The sequence below is a fragment of the Mytilus californianus genome, unplaced genomic scaffold, assembly GCF_021869535.1.
Source record: "Mytilus californianus isolate M0D057914Y unplaced genomic scaffold, xbMytCali1.0.p SCAF_1, whole genome shotgun sequence".
Lineage (NCBI taxonomy): Eukaryota > Metazoa > Mollusca > Bivalvia > Mytilida > Mytilidae > Mytilus > Mytilus californianus.
The window spans coordinates 52,393,199-52,404,457 of record NW_026262581.1 but is presented as its reverse complement, the minus strand read 5'-3'; the positions used below and the strand labels follow the sequence as shown (position 1 = coordinate 52,404,457).

Below are 11,259 nucleotides of genomic sequence, written 5' to 3'. Positions count from 1 at the left end.
TTTCGGTGTTCATTCTATTAAATCATTTAGTTATCACAATTGACTATAACATTGCCAAATTCTTTCAGAAATGCAAAGATTTGGTTTGGAAGTTCAGCTGTACCTGTAGAAGCCTTATAATAATGGGGATATCAAATCATATTTTTACGGCGTTGCCTTTTTACAGCCCATTGATTTATATATCATTCATGTAAACGTATGTACATTTGGATATTTCTGTTTCACACTGGAAACTCTATACAAGATTTTTCGTTTTCTATTGTCAATTTCCCTATTAGAGCGATGATTTTCTGTTTGTCCCTCCTTACGGTGCATATACTAGTATTTCCCACCTCCTTCGCTATTCCGGTGTCTGTAATGACTTTTCATTCAACGTAATCTGTATATAACTATTAAACTTTTTAAGTTACCAAATTACTGTAAACGTTTACCAAAATCTTTTAGAAATAAATAGTAGTGATTTTTACACCCCAAATATGTCCAAAATAGAAAATCAATTCAGATATATAAAATGTCATAAAACATTTATGTTGAAAGATCTTTTTGTCGATGCATAGAGCTCATGTGTTTTCATTTTTTTTGTTTTCAGCATATATCAAGCCGTTTGTTTCTCTTTTTAGCTTACAATACGGTATGAGTTTTCGTCATTGTTAAAGGCCGTATGGTGATTTATAATTATTTATATCATCGTCCCTTGGTCCCTGGTGGATGATTTGTCTCATTGCCAATCTTACCACATATCCTTATTGTTATATTGACACAATGCACTAGTAAGTAAAATGAAAAGATTTTGAATTTTTGCATTTTTATATTTTCTACTAACAATGACGTGATACATATAAGATATGTAATCTAACAAATATACTAACCCGGGTCTTTGCTTAATCCAAGAATAAAAGCAGAATGAATAGGAGAACTGCAGGAATCTATGATTAAATACTGTGGATCGCAATGATGGTTACAGATCAGTATTTGAAGCAAGAGATACTGCTTTTTTTCAAGAGCAGTTTCAATACAAACTTTGCCACCTAAAAATTCAATAAAAAACATAAAACATTTTTATACTTTACATTACATAGTTATAAGGAATAATACAAGTTGTTTATAATTGTGTCACAGTTGTCATATCTTCAATGTTTGTCCCTTTTCCTCCTTTATGACATCATAAAATGCTAATCATTGCCATTTTTTTTTATCAAATTAAGCAATACGCTTGATGCATTTTAGCTTTCTGGAAAAATGGTAAAAGTGAAGTCATATTCGTGTGTCAGAGATTCAAGAATACCCTTCCGGAGCACCTGAGATCACCCCAGTCTTAGGTGGGGTTCGTGTTGCTCAGTCTTTAGTTTTCTATGTTGCGTTTTGTGTACTATTATTTGTCTGTTTGTCTTTTTCGTTTTTAGCCATGGCGTTTCCAGTTTATTTTCGACTTATGAGTTTGAATGTCCCTCTGGTATCTTTCGCTTCTCTTTTCCGAATGTCGTATCTACATGTTAGCCTCTTTTCATCGAGTATGAAATCATTATATGCTAATTATTGCTGGCTATACATTTTTTCATATAATTAACAATACGATGGGTTTATTTTAGCTTCATTGGGTTCTACCGTACCTGTTTATGTTTTTAACAAAAAGAAATTTGAAAAAAAAACAAAATTGATTAAATTAAGTATACATTTCCTAAATGTCTAAACACATTTCAAGCCAAACGGTAGTACACATTCACCAAAAATCTCAAACAGTGCATGTAAAACTCTTAATGCTTTTGATTGTATAATTTAATTATTATTTCCATCACTGAAGGAATGGAATAATATCCCTAATTTGCTTGTAAATAAGGAATACAATTATGAATTCGTAAAACAATATATTAGGCGTGCAGTTATTTTATATATTGACAAATTGTAATCATTGAGAGGTTTATTGCACCAGTTTTTTTATGTATTATTTCCAGAAAAGATTAATAACACATTTATTGATGCATTCCGTGGTTGTCTAAATTTTAAATGTTAAAATGTTTACGTATTCACAATGAGTTTGTCGGGAAAATTATGAGAGTATTTTTTACATTGTTGGATAGTTGTCTCATTGGCAATCACACCACATCGTTTTATATGAGTTTTACTCAATATTTAGTTTTCTGGAATGTTGTTAGTCTTGACGTCTTTCTATTTCCTTTGTTATGATACTGTGTGATGTTCGATTTATGGGTGTCATTTTCATCTTTGGTTTACTTCTTACTTTTTTAACTTATTAAATGAATGTACTAAAGGAAGTGAATCTTTATTGATTTTTGTTGAGAGTGAATATGTGGATTGTATACTATGAGAAGCAATGTCAAAGGGTTTCGTGGTTTAATTTAACACAGAACAATCACAAATGATACTGCCAAATATTAAAATACTTATCTACTAATAGTGATTTCGCATCATACAGGCCAAGATGCATACACACGTTAAAGAATAAATTGTATCATTGTTCTGTACTCGAAAAAGATTATTGTAAAAAATACTTCCATTATGATTAAATCATTTTGACCATTGCATGTCTTCACCCACGTATAACGTACCTTGGTCCACTCTACATCCATTTCGGATAAAACAGTCTATAGTCATTTCCATGAGGTTTGAAGACATTTCGTTTGGAAAATCATTTATCACATTTTCTAAACGTATTTGAGATGCAAATCCACAAAGACTTTTCTCGCCATGCACCTTATTGTGCTTTGTTACCAGTTTATATATTTGTTTCCATTTTTCTCGCTTTATTAAATCATTCATCAAGTTATCAAATGTTTTTTGTGCAATTCTGCATAATTCATCGGGAATTTCTGAAAGCAAAAATATCATTTATAAAACATGGTCTTTACTGAAATGATATGTCGAAATGCGCGTTTCGTTACCCTTAATGTTATTTTTATGTCTAAAAACAAGTATTACTTCCCAAACTGCACATTTATTTAGAAAAAACCATTATCATTTCGAGGAAACTAAACACTAGTATGATAAGAGTGACAACGTGTACTAAAACTGCTAATTGTCTACCTATATAAATGTGTTCTTGCCTGCAGCACCTGTTTATCTGTATTAGGTTCATCCAAACCCAGTAAGGAAAACATAAGTTACCATAGGAAACATTTTTCAAATAAAATTGATTTTCAGTAACAGTGACATTGACTTTTGACCTGTTGACCATAAAATCAATAGGCTTCTTTTCCTTTCCTATATCTTTGTTTTGGACACACGGACGGATGGACAAAGCAATAACTATATGTTCCCAATTTTTTCGGGGAGCTTAAAAATTTGTAGCTTATTCGTACTGGCATAACTTACAATTTTCACTACAGAAAAATAAACAATATGTTGATGTGATGGTAACATTTGAGCTAGGGAGTTTACTGCCAAACAACTGTTAATGATTGGTCAAGTTTTCTTCTAATGGAAATTGAAATGCAATATCTATGTGGGACTTTTAATTTTGAATGGGAATAGTCATTCGATTTTATCTTATGTTAATAACCTTTTAAAAACGAAATACAGGTTTGATTTATATAAAATAATTAATAAACAAATTCCTTTATACATAATTTAGACTTTAAAAAAGAATGTATTATAAAGGAGGGAGTATGGTAAGAGCTTTGACAATGTACCTGGCATCTGAAATAAGTAATTAGTAAAATTAGAAGATAAAAATGAAAGATATATGCAAAGGCTAATAAAATGTTTCAATCTTTCGAAATAGAATTGTTTTTAATAGGGTGATTTGACAATTTGAGTACAGAGATATTAATTTTGCGCCACTATGTTGCTAAAAACTTGTCTTGACATATGTGACCTCAAATGGTCATTATACACATAACTTTTCTCCAAATTAAATATGAGCCAAGGCTTTACCCAGATTAAAATCGTTGTTTATGTCAGCATTAAGAACATTTTTTTTTGTGGAATGGCTCTATATAATACGGACAAGATCTCAAATAAGCATATCTTGGAAGTTTATTTTTAGTTTTGCATTTAATGTAAGATGTTTGAAGTCCTAAGACAAATATGGAAGACAAAATTAAAAATTAATGAATTCTGATAGAGTAATGACTTGTAGATGTGATTTGAAACAATTATAATATTTTTAAATTTGAGAATCAAAAAAGTAACCTTCATCATACCTTCTGTATTTTGTTTCTAGCAAGAATATGAGTAAGGCGATCCCCTATTTTTATTTTTTATTTTCTCAATCATCAAGAGCTTTGCATTTTTTTCTGTCGAAATACTATCTTTAAATTTGTTTTGTAGTTACATAAAAGTCCCTTTTGCGTGTATAGCATGTAACATGAAAACAATCAAGATGACCTTTACTTTGATTATATTTTCTTGAAATAGTAGAATATAAACTACATTTTTGCAAACAATCTATATATTCTGGTTTAACGTTCATACTACATTCAAAAAGATTTTTTTCTTTTACTGTAACCCATCAAAATCATGTGTATGTCTCTCGCAATATACCATTTTATAAAGGATGGATAAAAGATCAAATATGAGACCGACATTGTGCTTATGATAGTATAAGTCTTGTAACAACGCCTCTCTGACGTTTATTCATCTTCTATTTTCATTTATTCGAAAATATGTGAAAGATGTAATGGCCTTTTCAATGCCATTTTTGTCACATGATCAAAAGTATATTCAAATGTACTTACCGAAATCTGTTATTTCAGCAAGAAAGTCAGAAATCAATAGCACTGATTTCTCCACTATTTCCTTGTGTCTTGAATGTCTGTGTTTTAACCTGAAAACCCTAAACAGATCTTTGAATGCCACAGATGGATTTTCTAAGATAATGGTTTTACATTTATCAAATGTTTCCTGGCATGTATTACATTTATCTTCATCCTTATGTGTGTGGTCTTCGTCTGTATAAATTTGCTTTGTTTGCAGTTTTGGCTTTACTACTTCAAAAGTTTCTGGTTTATTTTTTGTTGCTGTCGAGCAGTCTCTTTGACAATGAACTAATGTCGTCACATCTATGAAAATAATATAAATTTTGATGACATGAGAGAATGCGAACTCATTGTTATGAAAAAGAAATAAGATATATAAAAATAAAGAGATGTGGTATGACTGCCATTGAGACAACTATACAACAAAGTTCAAATGAAGTAGATGTAATCAATTATAGGTAACAGTAGGCCTTAACAATGAGAAAAACTCATACCTTATGGTCGGCTATAAAAGGTCCCGGCATGAAAAATATGACACAATTCAATTGAGAAAACTAACGGCCAATTTATAACAAAACAAAAATTACACCACTATCACAAAATAATTAATGATTTGTAAGTCGATGCGTTGCAGAAATAATCTACACCATCTTTTAAAATTATTTTGTCTTCTAAATAAAATGACTTTGATAAAACGTATCCATATAACCAGAAAAATCTATTCTAATCGTTTTTATATGTAATACAATTGCAGATGCAATAATTAGAATAGATTGACTGATTGATTGATTGTTGGTTGCTTCACGTCAAGTGGCATTAAAAAGTAACAAAGTTAAAAAAAATATTGTGTACACGATTGCAAAATCCATTGTATTGTAGTGACAATATAAACAGATGATACAAAATATAGTAAAGACTTTCGAAAGGTAAGGTTTACGATCTCGTTAGTTTTAATTTGTATTCACGAAAGAAATAACATTTTTCGAGGTGTTGTAGATATTGTTATAAACTTACGACGGATAGAAGCCTGTCGTAAGTCGCAAAAATATGTGTGTGCAAATAACAATTGTTTTTTAATGGCAATCGTGTACCCAGATACTATCAAATCTGCCGTAATGACAGCTGGTAATAGTGTGTGTATAGTGGATCGGTTGTTTCATGGTTACGTGCTCGACTCGATGGATGTTGTTTGTTTTGATTCCCAGCCGGGTCAAAGCAAAGGCTTGAAAATGCTGTTTCTCTACTATGCATTAGTGTTTCTCGTTTCTTGTTTTTTTACAGATTAGACCGTTGGTTTTCCTGTTTGAATGGTTTTACACAAGTCTTTTTTAGGGCCCTTTATAGCTTGATGTTTGGTGTGAGCCAAGGATCCGTGTTGAAGGCCGTACTTTGACCTATAATGGTTTACTTTACAAATTATGACTTGGATGGAGAGTTGTCTCATTGGCACTCATACCACATCTTTTTATATCTATTCAACATTCAGTACTAACAGTTAATAATCAGAATAATGTATCCAGTAGGTTGATATATCTTGCTGCGAGCTGTTATCTTGTGAACTGGCGTGTGTAAAAAGTCGACTTAGGTGTAGGTCGAGCAAAAAGAAGAATTTATCATCATACCATACATTGTATTAACATATTCTCATTCTGACATACATTTAGTATTTGTCATTGTACATTTAACTTTTAAAATCCATCCATCAATTCTTCATCATTAACATAATCATAATTGCCCAATCATTTTTGTAATGCCAGTATGCAAAATTTAAAATCCACTTGTATTTGTCTCTCTATATAGGTTGTTTTATCTCATATATTTTGTGAAATCTGTGTCCTATCTCATATTCTATTCTAATTCCTTTTTTATTTTTTTAACAGAACATTGAAAGATGGAAAAATATATCACCATTGTGATTCGAACCGAAGAATTATTCCTCTATAACCTCGAACGTTATAACAAAAACCTATAAAAATTTTATCAAATTGTTCTCAAAAAGCGATGTTATCGTCAAGATAATTACATCAATATTGTTCAAAATAAAACTATTCTATATATATATATATATATATATATATATATATGGTGCTGGATACAATCTAATACACAGTTGAGAGTAAAATAAAAAAAGAAAGACGAGTAATCAAATGTGTAATGTTGACAAACAGACATATTTAGGAGGATGTTAGAAATTATTGTCTATTGTTTGATACTGCTTTATAAATGTATGTTTGTTTTCTTTAAATATAAAAAAAAACACTAAGTATCTTTTTTTTTCATTAAAGTGTAGGAAAAAATTACATGAAAAATGTCTTTGTTCTAAACCCACCATTTCCCTTTTCCTTACTTAAAATTAATCATACATCACTTTTGGCGATTTAACAATTACAAAGAAATTATAAACGCGATCTAATACGCATAGTCTGAAGCATGGCAATACTATAATGACAAACGTCCGCCCCATTCTTTAATTACCTGTACCACGTCAGTAGCCTGCCATTCATTGGTTGTCGTTGTTTCCACTTTGTCATATATGATATGCTTTTTGTACATTGTTGATAGCATTAATCAGGTTTTCTCTTTTGAATTATTTCACGTGTTGTCATGCCGGGGCCCTTTTATAGCTTAATATTCTGTATGAGTTTTACTCATTGTTATCAACGCTGAAGACCGTTTAATGACCAAAAGTTATTTCCTTATGACTATATTTACTATAATTTTCAACTCTTAACTTAAAGAAGTTATACGTCACATACCTTCAAAATCAATCATGTGTCTCATATACTCCCGGAGGTCTCTCTTTGATACATTGTCCTCTGTTGGAAGAAGGTCTATGGCAAGCTTTCCATCATTATTTTTTAGATGTGGGTTGATATTGGTTTTAACTAAAATTTCAATAACATCATTCCTAGCTATATTTGGTTTTACTATTTTTCCTGCAGCAGCAACGTGAAGACCAGAGTTTCCTTTAAAGTCTGTAATGTTCCTATTGTGTCCAGCATGTAAGTGAAGACATATATCCCTAAGCACGTCAGATATACCTTTCAGAGATAAAGTAAAACATATACTTTAACATTGGTTGCAACGACATTCCGTGATTTTCCAGTCGAACAAAAAATGATATGTCACCTTTATAACAAATCCTGTAATTTACTTCTACTGACGTCATACAACGAAAGGTGCTGTCAACCCGTTGTCAAGAAAAATTTTCTTCAATAAAAAAGATATAATTTTTTGAAATTTTTACTTTATTTTCATTAAAATTTAATTCAATGAAACAATAACTAATATTATACTTAAATATATAAAGGTATTCAACTCGTGACCGCACATTTGAGAAATAATGTGTTCTTCGGTCTCTCATTAAATATTGTTGTTGTTGAATTCTGTGGTTAATTTTGTATCACTATAAAGGTTAATAATTTTGAAATATGTTATCAGCAATGAATTAATTTCTATTCGAGCGGTAATGATGCGTCATATGTAGACGAAACGCGCATCTGGCTATTAAGTTATACGCCTTATATCTGTGATAGGTTTTTTTATAGGACCCAATTCAAATCCAAACTGCATCCTCTCCCTTGCCATCATCATGATCTCTCAAATATTTAACTGTTTTTTATAACAGCTGTTTAAAAAATATTAGAGATGTGGTAGACACGTCAATGAGATAAAACATAACCAAAGACATCTAGAGGGCAAACTAGAGTTTTCAACAATTATTATAGACAGGTACTAACAGAATATGTCAAGGTCTAAATCGTCAAGGGTATATAAAAGAATAAATTTAAAAGAAACAACCCACACAATTCTACAAAAACGTAAAGATAAAGATATATGACATACGACAACTACTGACTAGGTTCTTGAATTGGGACAGACGCATGAAAATGTGTTTGGGTAGCTTTCTAGACCTCAACCCTTCTTTTTAAATTTTGTTTTTTGTTTTCTAGTTCACAGTATGGGCAACATTTAAAGCTCAATGTGTTTCTTATAAAATGAATGCTCACCCAGATTCGAAGGGCGAAAGACAGCAGGACATAATTTTAGATTAAACAAATACGACTATGGATTATTTCTAAAATAGAAATGGATTTGATTTGCTCACTGTGGAGCACAAAAACAAAATGAATCTAAACAAATCAGGCAATCTCGTTTAAGATTAACAATGCATGGACTAAGTCAAACCTATATTGGTTTAGACAATCAGAGAAATTTTGGGTGCGAGTATACTAGTCATGAGAACAGAAATATTAGTGTTTGAACATTAAGTGGATGCAGATATAAAATAAATTTTGAAAAGTTTCGTATGCATTTTTTGAAACCAAAACATAGTGTTAACCTTATTGTTTTCAGTGACAGGTTTCACTTCAATCATTGGTAAAAACTGATAATCTCGGATCATTTCCCAAGTACAAGTTGTTGGTATGAACATACTAGAATTTGTAATCTTTGGAATCTAACCATAAAAAAACATACGTAAAAAACATTTTTGACTGTTTTATCAGCTGTTCGTGCTATTGTTTTAGTACAAGTTACTTTAAGGTATGTGTGATAAACTGAAAAATAATCAATCATATATTTTACTAGAGGAATATAATGTGTTTTGTCATCTTTCTCTCTTACGCATTAAAGTTTGTGATAGGAAGAAAAGTCCTCACTACTAACGTTACAATATTCTGTTCAATTAATTATAGAAAGTGGGTGACATTTTGGTATCTTTTCTTTTTCGTTTTAAAATTTCAATTCCAATAATCTTTAGGTAGAGTGTATTATCAATATGTCTTGAATGCCTTCTGATTGTAATATTAAATATTATAAAACTCCAAAACGCACACTGTTAAGGAAACAATTACCAGTTAAAAAAGTCATCCTTACAGCTGCGTTGATAAATGTATCTGTTTCTTGCGTTGATAAATTGGTGAAGTTACAACCACACCTTATAAGTTTCGCAATGAAATACATACATTCTGGAAACATCTCTAATAATTTCGTTTCACAAAGTGGACGAAGATCCAAATCCATTTTGACACCATACACATGTAAGGTTCGTATATATAGTTCTATAAATTTCGCTGCCACAAGGTTATTTTCCTGTATAAAGCTATATAAGACAGGAGCCCAGATATTAAATGCCACAGATAAAGGAATTGCAGCTTGTATGTTAGCCGGTCCTGAAAATATCGATTTATTTTAAAACGAAGTAAATTATTGATGAAATGTTCAATCTTATTTCGACAACAAACTTTTATATATCTGCTATCTCATTCATGTATACCTCACGTCTCCTTTTCCTTATATACACTCAATCTCCATCAAATTTCTTATTATATACTATATAGAAATAAGGAGATATAGTATGATTTACAATGAGTCAATGATCCACAAGAGACCAAAATGAAGTGGAATCAATCCACTTTAGGTCAATGTACGTTCTTTAACAATAGTCCAAACCCATACCGTTAAGTGAGCTATAAAGGCCTTCGACATGAAAAAATGAAAAACAATTCAAACAAAACCCATGGCCCCGATTAATGATAAAATAATAAATAAAAACAAATATGATAAACAGCAACAATTGAATACCATCGAATAGCATGCTTTTGATTAAGGACATGAACATATAGAATGTGGAAAGGTTAAATATGTTTGTTAGCGCGCAAACCCTTCCTTAACATGAGACAGTGGTACAACAGTACAACCTGTTAAATCAGTGACAAGGACTTGACTCATCATATCGGGACAAATAACAAATTCAACTAACAAACAAAATAAGACTAAACACACACGACATCGATTGAATAGAACTCCTTGTTACTGAAACCTAGTCCAAAGCCAATTACAACTAACAAATGTATCATGTTCTTCAAGTTTAAAATATAAATCAATACACATTCAACAGATTTAGTTTAAAGACACCACAAACAGTATGAGAAAAGAATTACCTTATGCAATACCAAAATATAACAAGACCATAATCTCATAACTGTATAGCAACATATATTTATATAAAAATAAGGAGATTTTGTATGATTGCCAATGAGACAACTATCCACCAAAGTTCAAATAAAGTGGATGTAAGCAATATATTTCTAGGCATCCGTACGGCCTTCAACAATAAGAAAACCCGATACCGTATAGTCGGCTATAAAAGGCCCCAACATTAGTTTTGTTTAAATTCATTGATAGCAAAACCAATATTAGTACCGTTAAAGATGATATTCAAAGATCTAACCACAGTGTTGCAGTTCAGTGTTTCTGTTGTTCCGTTGTTTTCCTCTTATAGTTGATGTGTTTCCCTCGGTTTTAGTTCGTAACACGGATTAGCTTTCTCTTAATCGATTTATGACTTTTGAACAGCGGTATACTACTGTTGCCTTTATCTAAATCAATAACCTTTAAGACTTATTTCATTTAAAGGATTTTAGACCGTTACTTCAAGAACTAATCGCAGTTTAAATGACAAACTTCGAATATACTTTCACACTTTTCACGCAAAATAAAATGATAGGGCAACACTTTGATTTTAAAGGCCAAGGGGCTC

The 11,259-nt window shown here is 31.1% G+C and overlaps 1 protein-coding gene across 1 annotated transcript; it reads right to left on the bottom strand.

Moving 5' to 3' along the window:
* Positions 1-2,526: 2,526 nt before the first annotated feature.
* Positions 2,527-9,883, bottom strand: LOC127723199 (uncharacterized). The gene is made up of 4 exons (XM_052229769.1): positions 9,572-9,883; positions 7,472-7,756; positions 4,695-5,018; positions 2,527-2,828 (listed from the first exon to the last, which is right to left on the bottom strand). Exons 1-4 carry the CDS (start codon positions 9,738-9,740, stop codon positions 2,527-2,529), a joined length of 1,080 nt encoding a protein of 359 aa, XP_052085729.1. The 5' UTR covers positions 9,741-9,883.
* Positions 9,884-11,259: the final 1,376 nt, after the last annotated feature.

Excerpts from the sequence above, each read along its gene's own strand:
- LOC127723199 (XM_052229769.1), bottom strand. The coding sequence starts at position 9,740 with ATGGATTTGGATCTTCGTCCACTTTGTGAAACGAAATTATTAGAGATG. Across the intron at positions 7,757-9,571 it reads AAGGATGACTTTTTTAACTG|GTATATCTGACGTGCTTAGG; the intron begins GTAATTGTTTCC and ends TATCTCTGAAAG. Across the intron at positions 2,829-4,694 it reads TGCTGAAATAACAGATTTCG|AAATTCCCGATGAATTATGC; the intron begins GTAAGTACATTT and ends TTTTGCTTTCAG.